Consider the following 17,543-nt stretch of genomic DNA (forward strand, 5'->3'; position numbering starts at 1 on the left):
GTGCATCGCTGCGTCGGAAATGGCGCTGCCGCAATCGCATGTGAAAGCGGTCAGCGAAAATCGCTCTGCGACGTGCGCGGCAGAACGATTTTTGCGCCCCAATCGCGTCATGTGAAACAGCATATAGGCTTCACCAAGAGCTATACAGGTTTCCGTAAAGAATCGTTACAATTGCAGTGGTATACATTCCGCATTAGTACGGTTCGCAAGTGCAAACAGCCGTCGGTTACGCGTCCCAGCCAATGGTGCGCCAGAGGCTACGTGTTCAAAACCAGTGCTTTCCGCGATGAAACTCTGCGAGCAGACCGCTTAATTGTCTGGTAAAATACAAGTGAATGACCGTGCCATTCTGACAAAGGTGAAACGGTCACCTCGACAGTGTAGACATTCTATAGACTGCAAATTGGTCAATTAAGTACATAGCTGAAGGAATTTCGTACAGTACTGCAAATAGACAATAAAAACAGACGTTTTATCGAGATTTCTCTATAGACAGTCTGAAAGCCGGGAGTAGACTAAAATAATTAACACCTGATTGAATATCATACATACACTCGGAAATAACAAAAAAAAACCGACACCTTATCGACTTTTGTTTATAGGCTGACAATAGGGTGGGAGTAGACAAAAAGAAATAGACGCCATTTCATCTTTTGTACACAGACAGTCAGTAAATTTCGCTTAGACAAACCAACGAATCTATTGAAATGCAAAACAGTCTACAAGAATTTTTGTAAGGGCAGGGTGACACTTTGTGCAATAACAGACCTCATCAGCTTCGCCTTCGTTTCGAGGGTGTTCTTGGACGTGGCCACGTCCATCCAGTCATCGTAAAAATCGTGTCCCAACAGTGGAGTCGGCAGGCATTGCAAGAAGTTCTGCAAGTTGCACGAAAGCGGGGGCGTCGCAGCGACACATTAGAGCTATGCGTGCGCCAAGCATTCTATGCAATCCACTGGCTATATATATATATATACCCCCACACATTGTATTTCACCGGTACGACTGCGCCCACTTCAATTAACCTGTCTTCACGTACAGCACTTTTCCTAATTTACTGGTGCTCAGTTGGAAGCCGATGCATGGTATCATAGTCGCATCTGTTATTATAGGAAATCAACGTTTGTTAATATTTTGCGATTGCCTTCATTCTATTGCGATAGCGATATATGGACACACCAGGCGTATTTCTGCCGTTGATGTCACCGTGAGCGTTCCGTATATAAAGTCGAAATGCGATAACAACGTGGCCGCACTCCGTGTGCTGTGTGTGCGAGTGATAGAGTGCGAGGGTGACCCGAGAACGGATCCCGAGCGCGCAAGGGTGGAAAGCGCGGGGACAAGCGCGCCGTCGTACATCGCGCGCGAGGCATGGGGGGGGGAGGGAGGGCGGTGGAGAGGGTGAGGGCTACACACACTCCGGCGACGGCTGCGTGTGGCGCGGCTGAGCCCGGCCGCGCGGCTCTGGTGCGCCGAGGGCCGATAGCTTCGTGTGCGTTGTGCTCCGGCCGCTTAGTGTGCGGTGAAGCGAGAGACACCAGGAGAGACTGCCCTTCCTCACGCAAGCATTATGACAGCGAATGACCACGGTCATTGAGTGAGTCGTGTCCCTGTTGCTTGTACGCGCGTGGCACCATGCGCTTGTTAATTTATTTAGTAAGTGAATGTTTGCAAGTTTGTACGGCTGATAAAGCTACTATCCTTACTACGTATCGCTGTCTACTAATTTGCTATCGCAATCGACGCTTCGCCTCTCGGGCGAAATTGCGACTTTTTCTTGCACCCGGGAACAATGAGCATTTCAAGACTAAGGCATCACAAGGCCTAGATATAGGCCTAGATTTAGGCCAATGTCTATTGCGATATAGACGAGCACAAGAAAACAAATGTCACCAGGAACACAGCAGCATGGACGTAAATGGAGTAGGCGTGCCACTGGATGGTATCTCCGCATTCCAACTTGGACTTGAGCTCCACGCAGTCCGACACCAGGGGACGCACGCCGAACACGTGCACGCTTTCCGAGCCATGCACGTACAGGACTTCCAGCAGCTCCTGCGGCTCTCGGTGATGAAAAGTGCTCTTTGTACATTTGAAGAGACGAAGTTATGATAGACGTGCAAAAAACGCATCGAGATGGAGACTTGCTGCATGCAGCATAATGCGCCTGGGTGTTCCGAGGCAAATAACGTCTGAACAAATTAAACAACAAAAAACAACGAACTCGTGCGGGCTTTGCAGCAGATGCCACATGACTGCAATATTTACGTCTCCTTGTATAGTCATCGGAATAACTATGTTATGCCAATTCCAATAACTCGGGCAGCAAGTGTAACACTAGCTCGCGTCAGCCTGCAGATCTCACGATGTCCACCTAATCCTTTGCCGTCAGCTCTTTTCTTGGCGCCTAAAATAGAGCACTGTGGTTATTTGATTTACATATGATACACGTGCCCAACAGCACTTGTTTAACTTCATCTCAACCACAACATGCATTTATTCTCCAGTGCATGTACTGCCGTCTTCTCTCTCGTCTGACATTTGCGTTACTTCGCTTCTTCTCAAGTTTCTTTGCTATCACGAAAGTTCCAGCCCCACAGTTTAGTGGCGGCAGAACGTGGCGATTATGTGCCATCGGCAACGAAAGTGACCGAGACGCGCGAACGGCGACTGAATTGCGGCGCTGCGCTATCTGCCGGCATCAGCCACGCGTGAAATCTCATGCACGGCCGGCTCTTTTCGCAGGCTTATTGCCGATGTCACGCCAAGATTATATGCGTACCAATTTCCTTAGTTCTCTACAGTGATGTGCCGCGCATCTTTAGCTCAAGCCTGCCATTCTGGACGTCGCCCAATTGTGCGACATGCTCACACTCGCCAGTGGCATCGTTTTGAGCATTCAGCCAATCGGAGCTGACAAAATGGCGGAATTTGCCAATGTCTAGAACAGCACCCCAGAGGTTCCGTTCTGGACATTCCGCTATTTTCTTCGAGGCGTGACGTAGGTGCGACGCGTTCAAAATGGCACTGATGTTTTGCTTTCGTAACGTGACGCAAGCTTCACGCTTTGCCTAAGAAACTGATGTAAAGGTACTGAACGTTCTTGATGAAGCGAAACCGTTTTCCCCCACAGTACAAATAAAGCAGCTAGCTCAAAGCGTACCATTATTCCGACGAAAACGCTTCTCGCTTCCGTCATCTGCTTCATTAGCTAGGATGCGTGTCCCCGGAAAACAGAATGAGTCATCGTATATTGGCGCCAACGCGCTTGTTTTCTAACTTGAGACAACATAGGCGACGCTACCAGAGGTGATGAACGCACGTTCTGTCGGCCACGTCATCGCTATCTCGTGAAACGCAAGTGACTCAGCCCGACTGGGCTGGCTGAGAAGTGTCCGAATATCACCGCGATGTTGTGTGTGCCACAGGTATCCGCTTGCGCGACGCAAGCACCAGCGCTGCCATCTTTTTGTTCACTTCGCTGCTTACTTTCACCGCGTGAGGAAATTTCAAGGCGCCGCCTTGCGTACATTTCTAAAGCGAAAGCTTTACTGGTCGCGAACTTGCGATTTCGCCATGGCGGTGCTCTTAGGAGGCACATGACGTCACAACGCGCGCCTCACATCGCTAGTAACGTTGTGCCTCATCGCGGACATTTCTCTCTCTCTCTCTAGCTCTCTAGTCACTACTGCGCATGCGCCACTAGTAGCACCGAGCCACAGGTGTTCCGCCGCTGCGCAACGCCGCGCCTCTCCGCCGCCGCCATTTGGTATGACGTCACACCGCATTCCTCGTCGTTGCGCTCGCCTCCGCTCGCTTCGCCAGCTGCGTCGCATGCCTGATAACATGTCTGAGGATTAATAATATAATAATATTTGGGGTTTTACGTGCCAAAACCACTTTCTGATCATGAGGCACGCCGTAGTGGAGGACTCCGGAAATGTTGACCACCTGGGGTTCTTTAACGTGCACCTAAATCTAAGTACACGGGTGTTTTTCGCATTTCGCCCCCATCGAAATGCGGCCGCCGTGGCCGGGATTCGATCCCGCGACCTCGTGCTCAGGAGCCCAACACCATAGCCACTGAGCAACCACGGCGGGTCAAGTCTGAGGATTGAAAAGGAGAGCTCGCGTGCGCCGCAACCACAGTTGAGGCAGCAGTATGGACGGCGACAATTCTAATAAGCAGGAGGAGGCCTGAAATCGACATCGAAACGAGATAAAGAGGAAACGAATCACCCAGGGAACAGAGGAACAGCGCGCCGAACGACTGGCTAAACGCCGCAACATAGCTAGACAACCAGACTAACCTGTACTTGCAATCAGGATTAACCAAGGTTAACCATGCTATGCCTTAGCTTTCGCTACGTATATCCTGGCATAGCCGAGCTAAGCCACTGCCAACTTTTTTATCACTTGAGAGGCTGGCCTGACCCTGAAGCATAGCTATGGGCTGGGGCACGCGACGCAGCATAGAGGCTCGGCCTTTCTGTACCGACGTGGGAGCTACCCGCAACGTACTGACACGCGTTCCGAAGGACCAAAATGAAGTTTTACCTTAAAGAACCGCCGTTGTCATAACTTCTGCTTATGTGAAAGGTCATTCATCCTCATTACAATACAAACACAGAGGTGAAAAGCGCAAAACGTCGCACAAGATTTGTAATGTTCAACCAATATTATTACAAAAAAACGTGTTTCTTTTTTGCATGATGGGCCAGAACAGAAATGCCAACGTACACCACCTGAGAGTGATGCAAATGCTATGAGCACGCGCAATGAAAAAAATTTCATGGCCGTAAACGACAGAGAAAATGCGGCGATACGCATGCTTCTCGGTCGTCATTGCATATGTCTGCTAATTCGCATAATTCGCGCGGCTCGTCGAACAACAAATTATGGCGGAAAATCTCTGCAATGGCGGCCCAGTGCAACGTTACGCAGAGTCAAATTGACGTTTACGAAATGGCCCTTCCTGCGACGCTCTTCATGGGATATTCCTTCAGCCAATCAGTAAGCTGACATGGCGGCTATCTTGGACCACCATCACATATTCGCGAAATCGCAGATGCATTGCACGGGCTTCTTCTGCCCGCTACCACTCGCTTTCTTTTCGAAGCGCTATCGTCGCACTATGTAGCTGCATGCCAAGGAGCAGAATAAAGTGTTAGTCGATAAAATTTGCAGCTTGACGTCACGTTTCGTCATCTTGATGAAAACGCAAAATTGCATTTTGCAAAACTTCCGCTTCCCGGCACAAGTTTCAAAACACATCACCTCTCGACAGCCAATCAGAGAGTCAACATGTCGGATAGTGGTGGCCGAGCAGCCGCCAAGCGTGTGGAGAATAGAGCCCCAAGTTAGACTGTGGTGCTCGGCGGAGAAAGAGTCTGACGAATGTGACACCTCATGACTGGCATCCGGCGCATCACAGTTGTGTAAACTGGAATATAATGCCTCAGCGTGATGGCCATATCGTTCCTGTGTAATAATATACCAGGTATGCGTAGCTCGATACGGCGAAGTTGCAGGCGCCGAAGTGTACACAGCTGTCGCTTGTCAACTTGGGGAAAGCTTGTTGTCGATAACCAAACAGTGCATGCTTCACACATGTGGCACGATGCGCTACCGCGCGAGACAAATGAAAAAGTTAGATACGTTTCACTTCGTTAACACGGGTCACAGGCAAGCGCAATGGGTGCTGTTCCCTTTTTGTACATTGCCGCGTAGAATGTTTTATAAATGCTTTGATTCTGCCTAAGTGTGGCATTGTGTTTCAAGGCCTATTTCTAATTTTGGATGTTTTCTGCCCCTATTGCGATTTTTATAAAGTGCAAAGTACCATTAGGAAAGATGGTAAGGCAATGCAAGGAAATGTACAGTACTTATTATTCAAAGCAATTTGCTAATGTACAATTCACGCTATTCTATTTCCTCTTCTCCTTCCTCTTCCGGAGTTTCCTGGGCACAGCAAGCCCGTGCCTTTCTTGCCGGACTTGTTAAGCTCGTGCCCCGCGCTTGGCGAAGACTTCAGGGTCGGTCGAATCGCCGCTTGCATCGCTTCTCCGTCCTTCTCGCCCGGCGCTCGGCCTCGTGACCACGAGAGGAACCCAGTACGTCCATAGCCCACATACGTGGCCCACGCAGAACCCGTAGAAACTGCCAGAGAAGGTCAACCCAGCGCGCCTCCTCCTACCTTCCTCCTCCGAGACGCTTCGCTTGCTTTCTTCTTCCCCGCTTTGCTCAACGCCACCTAGACTTTCCACAAGGTGGCGTTGCTTTGCCGCGCGTGTAACAGGAGCCTATGACAACGCAGACCGCAACATTTTGTGGGATATTCTGGAAGGGGAAGGCTTAGGTAACGATTGTTTGCAGCTTTTGAGATAGATATACCTAGAAAATACCATTTGCGTTAAATGGGAAGGGATGAAGAGCGAGGAGAAATTTCATATCAACAAGGGACTGAGGCAGGAGTGCCCTTTATCCCCACTGCTGTTTATGATGTACATGGTGAGGATGGAGAGGACGCTAGAAGGAAGTAATATCGGCTTTAATCTCTCATACAAACAGGCGGGTACATTAGTAGAGCAGCAGCTTTCGGGTTTATTTTATGCGGACGATATTGTGTTGCTAGCTAACGAGCAAAGTGATTTGCAACGTCTGGCTAATATCTGTGGACAGGAAGGCAACAATTTAGGTTTCAAATCTAGTGTTAGAAAATCAGGTGTTATGGTATTCAATGAAAATAGTGTACAGACAGTGGCTATGCAGGGCCAGCAAATACCTCCGGTAACACAATATGAATACCTTGATACGTGGATAAACGAAGGCAATAGATATATGGAAACACAGGAAAAAACAATAACAGTCAAGGGGAAGAGAAATGCAGCCATAATGAAGCACAGAGCGCTTTGGGGATACAATAGGTACGAGGTCCTCCGAGGTGTGTGGAAAGGTGTAATGGTTCCAGGACTTACTTTTAGAAATGCAGTTGTTTACTTTAAATCAGGGATACAATCAGGACTCGATGGGAAACATAGGTCAGTGGGACGCCTGGCAATGGGCGCTCACGGGAACACTACAAATGAAGCTGTGCAGGGTGATATGGGCTGGACTAGTTTTCAAGTGAGGGAAGCTCACAGTAAAATTGTGTACGAAGAACGAGTGAGGAATACGGAAGAAAGTAAATGGGCTGGGAGAGTGTTGAGTTATCTGTACAGGAAAAACACTGATTCACAGTGGAGGAAAAGAACTAGGAAGCTTAGGCAGCAAGTATGCAGCCTGTAGGGTGGGCAACACAGCAAGAATTAATGTCAAGCGGAAAGTCAGAGAGGCTGAAATAATGTCATGGGTGGCGGCAATGAAAAAGAAACCTGCCATGAGTAACTACTTAAGAAGAAAAAAAGAAATCAGGAAAGAAACAATTTGTGATAACTCAAAGAGAAGCGCATTACTTTTCGAAGATCGGGATGCCTTAGAACACGCACCTATAAAGCGAGATATAAGAAGGAAGAAGCATGTGCTTGCTGCGGTAAAGCTAGGGAAACTATGGAGCATATTTTATTAGAATGTGAAGACGTCTACCCAGCGGTCGATATAGGCACCACTGGCCTCCTTGAAGCCCTTGGGTTCAGCGAGAGCAGCGGAAAAGTAAAAATGTCCGCAATAGGGATTAGCAAGAGGCGATTGGAGGATTGTTGTAAGAAAAGTAGGGAAACGACAAAAGACGGATACGGACAAAAGCACAGTTCGCAATAGGGGATCAGAAAATTTGGTTGTGGTAGTTCATAGTGCTTTTTGTTCTTTTTTTTAACCTAAGTAGTACATTAGGCAGTATAATAGCAAGAGCTTGGTGGCGCAACCCACCGCTCCGTTCCAAAGGGCACGCTCATAACATCCATCCATCCATCCTCAGCGCGCTCTTCCGTACTTTTCCTGGCGTGCGATTCTCTTTTCCACCTCCAGGCGCATTCCTCCTGCGGCGCTCGCTTCCCTCGCGGCGACACACATCATCTCGCCGATTTCACAGACGGGGCACGCACGCTTGTGCGCAAACTTCTACCGCGAGTGGTGAAGGGGAGAGTTGTCTTGGTGCCAGGTCCACGCCTTACAGTGCCATGTCAGCCATTTGTCACGATAAAGAGTAAATTGAATCATGTATGAAAATGTACGCATACTTCGGCCAAAGATTTCCTACAAGAAAGCGTACTCTCCACGTGACGCTTTAAAGGCACTATTCGCTAGCTATCTTGTCCATTTCAAAACCGTCACAGAGTATAACCACCCAAACAGAGAAAATGAATGTCCATCAGGGGCGTAGCCAGAGGGGGGCTGCTTATGGGGCTTCAGCCTCCCGCCCCCCCACCTCGAAATGTTTTTGTGATGTCATGCACCGCCAACCAAAACAACCCCCGGCGCCGGAAATCATTCTGGATTTTCTCTATAATGTCTTTTTCACGCTCGAAAAGGCATTTCGGCGCGAACATTGCTAAAATCGGGCTGGATTTCGCGGCAACGCCCATGCACAGGGAGTCGCATAACGTCAAGCAGCCCCATCCGAGCACAGTTTCAACGGCGTTTGATGGCAAGTGGGCTAGTCGCGCCATCTCGCGGAGGCCGCGGAATCTACGGAGCGCATGGATTTCAATTTCAAAACTTTATGGGTATAAAGCTCTCAAACTTTTGATGCGAAAGGTGCCTTGACATTTCCAAAGTCATGCTTTAAATTTTCCATTCGGGAGCTTTGTGGGATTAATTAGGTTGTCTCAAACATTAGATGCCAAAGTTATCTCAAACATTAGATGCCAAAAGTGTGTAGACTTTTTTAAGTCGTGCATCGGACCATACAACGTGGCAAGCCAAAGTTAACTAAGTGTACCCCTCTACCAACCAACTGTACCAACTCTAAAATTGACAAAGCACGTAGCGAGGTCTGGTGACACGGAGCATTGTGGTGGTTTACTTGAGCCGTCATTCAACAGAAAAGAATATCTTTTTTTTTTTCACCTGCTCCAAAGGATCCAGGTGAAGACACTAAAGCCAGCAAAGGTAACTGCGTTCTTACTTATTTTTCTACTTTGACTTGTATTCGCGAGGACGCATTGAGGCTCTTCAGTTTTCATGTTCTCGCTACTCGCGGGCTGCCAGAGACAGCCAGAGCGCATGCGCTTTTCTCGTGTTGGCCCGACCACCACGCGGCGCCTTTCGGTGCGGGTTCGTTTATGTCTGGCCGAGTGGATTTTAGCCTGACAGAGTTTTGGACGCTTTCTGGATAGCAGACGAGTAAAAGAAACGATGGTCGCCCGCCGCCATTACTGTGTGGACTCAACTGATTGCAACGTGTTCGCTTGTACGCAACATCTACGCAAAAGCCTTGTCTCGGCGGTGTAGGATACTTAGCGTATGCATATGGTTCTTTGGGGACCAAGCGTCTTTGATATTCCTTCAGTAGCCACATTAGGTGCCCAAAGTAGGCATTCGATTGCGGCCAACGTGCTTTTCTTTGCGTTCTTTTATTTAATTCGGTGCTCCGGCCCCACACTCCAGAACGCATGCGTGGCAGTTCACAATATTCCTACTTTTACAGCACCTCATACGTCCTTGGTTCCAAGAGCTGTGTTTACAGCAGACGCATTACGAAAGCAAATGACAACTTGTTGAACGTGCGGCGACGAGCAAAGTGTGCCGGGTAAAACGAAACAAATTTACTTGATCATTCAACAGTACATATAAAGGTGTGAACCGAAGGGCGCACGAAGCCCTCTAAAGCATGACGTCGTCACTGTATAGCAATGTTAGGGATTTTTTCGCAATCTAGGGATTTCTCGAGTATCAATCTAGAGATAATACGGTACATTGAGTTGGCAGCACTGGATGTCTTATACAAGCGTGGTGGCCACGACGACAATAAGGTAAAACAATGGGACGGCAAAGTACCCTTAGGCACCAAGCATAATCCTCCCAGAAACCGGATATGGTTCACATGCTGTCCCCTTCTATAGACGGAGGGAGAAAGGGGAGAGCACGGGGTAAGCAGCCAGTCTCTGCTTCCCCCTCCCCCCCCCCCTCCCCTGTAAACCGAGAAGTCGTCCCCACCTCTACACTGCTAGCATGTGTGGATTACGATAGGCTTTATTCGATGAGCAAGTGTGCCCCTGCTCGGCCAACGGTCTGCCAACGTTTTCTCGCAACGTGCTTTTGAAATTGTTTTCATTTTCTACCACAGTATTTTTCTCGTCTGGACGTCGTATTACGGTAACCGCACGTTGCTACCGCATTCGTTCCGTCTTCTCGAAGAAAGCACAATAAAACTCGATAGAACTACGCCAGCTCTCCCATGACATCACTTTGGCTGCTTTCATTCTTAGTGCCTAGACACCCGGGTCCATTGCGCGTCGAAATATCCCCATGCCATGAACGAAACCACTTTAGTTTTTTTTTTTCAAATCAAATCAGTTTATTTTTTTCAACTCAAGGATGAGGGACCATATTTGGTCGTTGGTCCCTCAAGGATGAGGGACCAACGAAGCACTATATTTAAAACTTTATATTTGAATTTTAAAAATCTGAGGAAACCTAATCACTTATGAGCTGTGAATGCGAAAGCATTAATGTCCAATTGAACACCCCTGAGCAGTCCTTCGAGTTATAAACTCCTGGTGGGCAATCGAGAGCGTTGAGACGCTTGGCCAATGCCTCCTAGATAGCACTTCGGTTCATGACGCCATGCTACCTTGCCCGACTGCCACAGAATGTAATGTGGACGCTCCCGAGTAAGCCGCGGTGGTTTTGACGTCACCGATTTCGTCACACTGGGCTTGGGAATGGAAATTTCTTTCCAAGTAGCATAATGTCATAAAGCAGAGTGCACATGCATCTACCTAGGTAGCGCTGGTTTAGCCCAGTGGTTAAGGCACTCGGCTTCTGAGAGTTGGGTTGTGAGGGTGGTCCGAAACTCACTACCGGTAACGTTTTTCAATTCTTGTGTTTTTTTACACATTAATCTGTTTATGGCGATTACCGAAGCGAAGCTAGAACGCAGGCGAGAGCTTGCGCGAACAAGGAACGCGTGGATAACACAGGCTGCCGACAGCGAGGATGACGTGCCGACGCGGCGATGCCCTCACGCAACAACTGCAGCGCGCAGCAGCAGGTGCCCCTCCTTTCGCCCGCTTAGCTCTGTCGAGTCGCGCACGTGACGTGACGTCACAGCCAATGGGAATTTACGTGCCGTTTCGCTGCTACAGGCGCCGACCTTTCCGATCAATGGGCCGTGTGATGCTTTCGCACCAATAAGTTCCTTCTGAAGAAGGTTACTGCCCTCTGAAAAAACTTGAGCAGCATTTTCAAAAGCCTCATTTATAACACTTGATTCAATTAAATTCAGATGTATGTCTTACTTCACAAAAATGTTATGCAATTGTGGCGTAACGATTTCAAGCACAGCGCAACTGCACGCGAAGTGAAGATCAATTCTGACCGCTTCAAAAACAAATTTGTGTCGTTCGGCAAACTTCCAAAATCAAACAAAATGTTCATAAGTAGCAGGGGCAGACTGTCTTTCTTTGCAAATTAGCCCCACTTTTCCGTGTCGGGTATGTGGGCTTCTAGCCTTTTTCATGGGCCAATCCTAAAAATAGCGTAGTTTAAACGTCCTCCGCTCCTGCTCACGCGAGGGAAGAGCACAGTGGCTCCGCTCCATACTCAGGTGCTCGAACTCGCTCAGCAAGACATTGTCATTGAGCGACGTCAGCTACAGGATGAATCACTTTTAACCATTGTTTAATGTCACAGAGGTACGGAATTGTACAGTTGTAAAAACGCCAGCGCACGAGTTCTGGAATTAACACATTTCACAGATTTCCATGACAATCGTGGAAAATCGAGCGTTCGAATGAAAATGCGCCCCCACATGAGACGTAGTGCGAAGCAAACCTTACCCTGAGCCGAGGTGGTAGCTTGTTGTCGAGGCATATATCTTGTAGTGGCAAACCAAACTGCAGCCTTCGGCGAACGCCACATGCAAACCAACCGAATAATTTGTTTCATGAACGCGAACTGAGGCCGTGGTCGCCCTTGACTTGCAAACATCTAATGTCCCTGTGCACCACACATGAAATATACGTACGCTTTGTCGAATGTGTTGAAGATGCCAGTTGGATTTCGAAGAATTCGGTGCACGACGGTTTGATTTTCTTTCGTGCAGCAGGACATTGTTGATCTTGTTTACCTGATCGAGTGCTTTTGTCCTCTTACATTATGGCTCATACCCACTGTTGGGCCAAGTTCGATGTAAATCCTTGGCAATACCGGCACGTACCCACCCTGGGGTATTGACCAAGTACCCTCGAGTTCCATGCTTAGCCACAGGTTCCTCCTTCGCATGCATAGGTTGGACAGCACGCGTTGTCTAATCCCATATGTTAACTGCACCCCCTGAGCAACGACACCACCGGCACCTCCTAAGTTCCTGGCATTCAATGCACACAAGATCGCAGTATCGCTCACCAAAGTTTTTACTTGCACAAATCTGGTATGAAGCTTGCCCCCTTAGCATTATCCCTAACTATAGGGAAAGGCAATAGATCACTTCTCCTTGTCGTGCCGCCGCTTTTTTTATACTGAGAAAAAGAAATCTGGAATTCCCATTCGCAGCGTCGGCGTGGATTTTATAATCCTCGCTGTTCTCTCATTGGAAGCTTCGACTCTCGACTGCAGTCAAGGGATGTTTGCACCACCGTACAGGAATTTATTGTTGTATCCAAGCCATTGCCCAGTTACATCTGCTTCCTTTATCATTATTACTTTAATAAATTTCAGTTCAGTCCATGTCCCCAATGGGCATTGAAACTCCCTCGGACGTCCGGATAAGATCCCGACATCCAAGTCCTACAGCAGTCGTCCTGGGGACATCCAGTGGATATCATTATCGGGCTAACGTTAACATCCACTTCTTATCCTCCTGCGGACATCCTTAGGTCATTCGTGCTGGACATTTCGCCAATATCCTGAGCATGACTTTGTTCGTATTTGAGTGACGAACTGCTCTCTTGCTGAGCATTTCTGCGCTTGCAAATACCAACGTAGAACCGACCTCGAGTTCGTTCAAGCTATAGCCACAGCTAACTTTGTTCAATAGAGGCATCAACGTTTGTCGGCGAAATATCAATCAGTCTTCAAACATGCGGCATAAAATAAACCACATTCGATCTAATTCTACCCGCCCATGGGATTTCCTTCTTCTGGTGGAGAGCATACAGGTACCCACGGAGGCAGGTTAGTGGACTGGTTCTAATTATAACGAACAGCGTGATCGTAAAAGGTACGTGCATGCACATGTGACCGCCTCATTATTACTACTTGCAGAGCCACAGAATGATTTCTGTGCTTACAGTGCTCACGCGTTATCACGCATATCCTTTGCGAGCCATCACGCTCGCCAGGCATCGATGTGACCAGAGATCAACTGCGCCATTGTATAGTTGACGTCCATTCACGACGCTTTTCAAATAATAATAATTAACAGCAGCCACACATTTGGAAACTTCATAAATATTTCGATCTTCTCTAGAGATGCAGAAAACGCGCCGCAAGCATACCCAATACTACCAATGCAATCTTTTCTGAAGCTTCGCATACCCTGCATTTTTTTTTTTTTTTTTTTGCGGGAGGCCATTTCTTTTTATCGCGCGGGTTCTTTCCGGCAATATTTTTGGAAGTGTGCATCGGCAGAATTTCACTGGTGGCATTAACCCTTTCGTGTTTACATTGATGTTGTGACAGTTAACAACACAATAATTTCCAGTCATTCGAAGAGGCGCCGTCGGAAACAAGAGACGTTTCGCGCGCAGCGCGAGCTAAGCGCGGGCGCGACCTTGACGGGAAGCAGCGAAAACGTACACCTGTGGGAGGTGAAATCATTCCGCCGGGAGAGAAGCGAGCACCATGCGAGTGCTGGCCTCTAGGATGAAACTTGGCCTGCGAAAAAGGCGCGAAGGCGAGCGTTTCGCGCGTTTATTGTGAGTGCGGAGGCGCCATTTTCAGTTGTCACTACGGCTGCGCAAGGTGATCAAGACTGTTGTTTCTTTCTCCTGAGCTCCTGGCCGGGTTGGCCCCGCAGTAAAGGTAAGATGAAGCGTGCCTGGACTTTATACTGTACCATGTGTTGTCGGTGTGGTCTACAGGCCACATATGCGCAGTAGTTCGCGTGAGCGCCTTTCTTTTAGTCGCATATATGCAAGGAGGTGCTGCTGTACGCGATTGCTTGCGGTCGCATATGTTGCTGGGAGCTGCTACCCACTATTAATACAGTGTAGTGCGCGTAAAGTATGCAGAAAGCTCGCAAGAGATTTGCTGAAGAGAAAGCGGCATGGGAGACGAAAAAATCCCTTCAACTTCTCCATTCTGCGTGCACCGGGCAGGAGTGTTCTTCGACCGAGCAGCCGAGCGCCAATACCACTGAACCACTGCTGCGGGCTAGAATACTTGTGACTTTAAAATTCCTTTTCTGGTGTATTGGCTGGAGTAGTGCCTTCATAGACTGCAGTTGATCATTTGATATTGTAACATTATTTGTGCACAATTTTGTGCTTAAATTCATTGTTTTCACAGTTTTCTTCTCCATTGAATGACTGATTTACAATGCTGATATTTATGTCACTTTTCAGATTCTGAGTGACAAAAGGGTGTGAAATAGAAGGCATCAAGGCATCAGTGGGCATTTTGCCTTCACTGAGTACTTCAATAAGTGAAGGGCAGCCAGTCCACTGCAGTCTTTCTTTCTCGCAAGTCATGGCTGCATGCTTCTGAACGGCCTTTTTTGTGTGTATCGATCTTAATAGATTTGCTGTTGACATGTCTCCTTTCTTGTAGTCCTCTCACTATATTTCTATTATTTTGTAATCGATTCCATTGCAGTATTTTTGTCAGTCTTATGCGGCTACTTCCGTTGCAGTTTGTGTTACCACTAAAGAAAGCTGAACTAGCTGGTAAATGTTCACACTTTTGCATACAGCACAACATGCATAAATGCACAGTACCACTTGTGTGTACTTCCTGTTGTCCATTGTCATGTTACGTGGTATCGTAGGAACCATGCTAAAGTGTAAGCTTACTACTATCTCAATTCAAGTGATGGCTAAGTTCTAGTGTGTTGCAAGGTGAGGCTACGAAACAGTTTGATTACATTTTATTATGCCTCTTTTGTGTTACGATGTGGCCGTGAGTCGGAAAGGCTGCACTATATTGAGCAGTACTGCATGAGGACTCCAGTTTCAGTATATATCAACCGTTCCGTTCATTGCTATTTACTTCTTTTCCTCAGGAAGAGGTGGCAGGGCTACTAGCATGTAGCAAGTCAATGCTACACATATTTCACATTTAACCATTCTGTGTCACTTCCAGATTTATGTTTATTTGTTACAAACAATAATTTCCTTGATAGTTATTTCACTGTGAAGTATTTATCATTTATGCTGGTCTTTGCTGGCGGCAAAAAGTCTGCTCTCTTCTAGTCGTTTTACTTTTATGCGTAGCGTTGTATTTGTTTTCTTGCTGTCAGCCCAGAGTTTTTATCTAGTACATAGCGGGAATCACTGTTTCAGTTCTTATTTGCATTTTGTTTTACTGTGACTTACTTTTTCGAGAAGAAACAGTATTTTATTTGTAGTGCATTGCAAGTTTGTCACATTTCAGCTACTGTTTGCATAGTTTTGTTCATATGCATGTGTAAACCAAGGAGGGATCATTTGCCGTTTCCAAGGTATTGCTAGAATATGAAAAAAAAAAGGCGCAGTCCAGATAATTTATGTCTCAGCTGTGTGATATTTTAGGTGTGAGGATTGCTAGTACCTTTATGTTCCTTGTATACTCATTACTGAATGTAGTGAAACGCGATAGCGTACTGATCGCCAACTTTTTTTTCGGGGATAGGAGCCTCACCTCAAGACTCATTCACGCTAATGAAACAGTGAATGCCTGCGCTCTGTTGCTGTCTCGTATACCATGTGGCATTCTGAGCTTTTTTCTCATGCTCCCTGATGTCAAGGTGAAGAATAATCGTACTATAGTGAAAGAAGTGTACCATGCTTTTGAAGTACCCTGAGTGCTACACCTGGCCCTGCCCACCTTGATGTTTCTAAAGATATACTACCGATAGTGGTGCTTAGTAAACACTCTTATATTATGTGATCACATCTCACCCTTGTAGCCCTTGGGGGCTGGAAATTTTAATGTACTGCTGTAAAAGCTGTCACCTGCAGACTTTGTCTTAGTTTGCGCTAATAAGTTGTTGGCTTTTATTATAATGCAGGACTGTCACATATTCTTTCTCTGAATGTTACAGGTTTGCAGTATATCAATTGTCTCGTGACCAGTTCTGTGTTTGAGTACTTGTAACACTTGCATCACTATACCGGCTCTCCATGTATTAAATCGAGTTTTTGTAATGGAAATGAATAAAAATTTCCGTGAAAGTGATTGTCCATTTTATGTAAACTTAGCTTGCTTTGGAATCTTTGTTCCATGGGTGCAAGTTGTATTTTCATTGGTGCATGTCAGTATACTGCATCATCTTTGCAGCACAGATTCTACACAAAGCCGATGTTTACGCTAACTGTGCTATTCAGCCCATTTAAATAAAAATGAACATCCTGCAGACATCCCTTAATGGTCCGCAGTTCGTCGTACGGATGTCTGACGGACGTTTAGCAATGAAAACCTAAACAAATTCTTGCGTCCGAGGAACATCCGTATATCCGTTCTAGACATCCACGGGACACCCTTCGGACTGCCAATTAGTATGCGCCTGCTAGTCCTGTGGATGTCCGCCGTACGCCCTTAGGCGATCTGCGGACGTCCTATGGATGACCAAGATATCCAGAAGTGGTAGTCCAGTAGACGTCCAGAGGAGTTCGAATGCCCATTGGGTCATGCATTTTCTTGAAGCTGTCAGGTGGGATTTATCAGTTTCTTTTTTTAATGTACGAGTGAAATTTATTTCCTAAATTTGTTTATAGCTTTATCATCTCGAGTCTTCGCCAATCCACCACAGGGGGTATGAGCCACGAGTTGACAGGACAACAACAAGCAACACCGGCCCTGGGCCTAAAGGAAGGATGAGAAAATAATCTTCGCGCAGGGATGAGATGGGTTCTGACAGCGACCAGTGCTAACGCGTGAGTTGTAACCGACTTGTATGCAAGAATTTAGGGAAACATGCAGAAACATTAAGGTAGAAAGAAGGGATTAAAAGTGGCATTATGCACATAAAGAGAGTACGAGGTTAATTGAGAACGCATAGCGAAATATTCAAATTCATATTTTAGCGCATTGCCAGTAAATGTGTTGCAGTATCGAATGTATATATTTAATTCAATTCAGCTTTATTCAACATCTGTCAGTTGCTTGGAGAGCGGACAAAAAGCCTGAAAAGGCTTGACTGGGTCCGTTCACCACAGCATGACATACACTGGTATCAGTTCCATACATGTACAGGAGAAAATCAATATCCAGTAAATGCAAAAACATTATAATACTACAATACA

The 17,543-nt window shown here is 47.0% G+C and overlaps 1 protein-coding gene across 3 annotated transcripts in view; it reads right to left on the minus strand.

Moving 5' to 3' along the window:
* Positions 1-12,309, minus strand: part of LOC139057183 (uncharacterized) — an 81,100-nt gene extending 68,791 nt beyond the window's left edge. For 2 of the 3 annotated variants that reach the window (XM_070534988.1, XM_070534989.1), the window contains exons 1-4: positions 12,128-12,307; positions 11,940-12,003; positions 1,894-2,055; positions 769-878 (exon numbers count right to left, since the gene is read on the minus strand). In XM_070534988.1, the coding sequence (XP_070391089.1) occupies positions 769-878; positions 1,894-2,055; positions 11,940-12,003; positions 12,128-12,213 (422 nt within the window). In that variant the 5' untranslated portion in view covers positions 12,214-12,307. Of the gene's footprint in view, positions 1-768; positions 879-1,893; positions 2,056-11,939; positions 12,004-12,127 lie in introns of all 3 variants that reach the window. The other variant, XM_070534990.1, reaches the window with a different exon arrangement.
* Positions 12,310-17,543: the final 5,234 nt, after the last annotated feature.

Source organism: Dermacentor albipictus, chromosome 3 (assembly GCF_038994185.2).
Source record: "Dermacentor albipictus isolate Rhodes 1998 colony chromosome 3, USDA_Dalb.pri_finalv2, whole genome shotgun sequence".
Lineage (NCBI taxonomy): Eukaryota > Metazoa > Arthropoda > Arachnida > Ixodida > Ixodidae > Dermacentor > Dermacentor albipictus.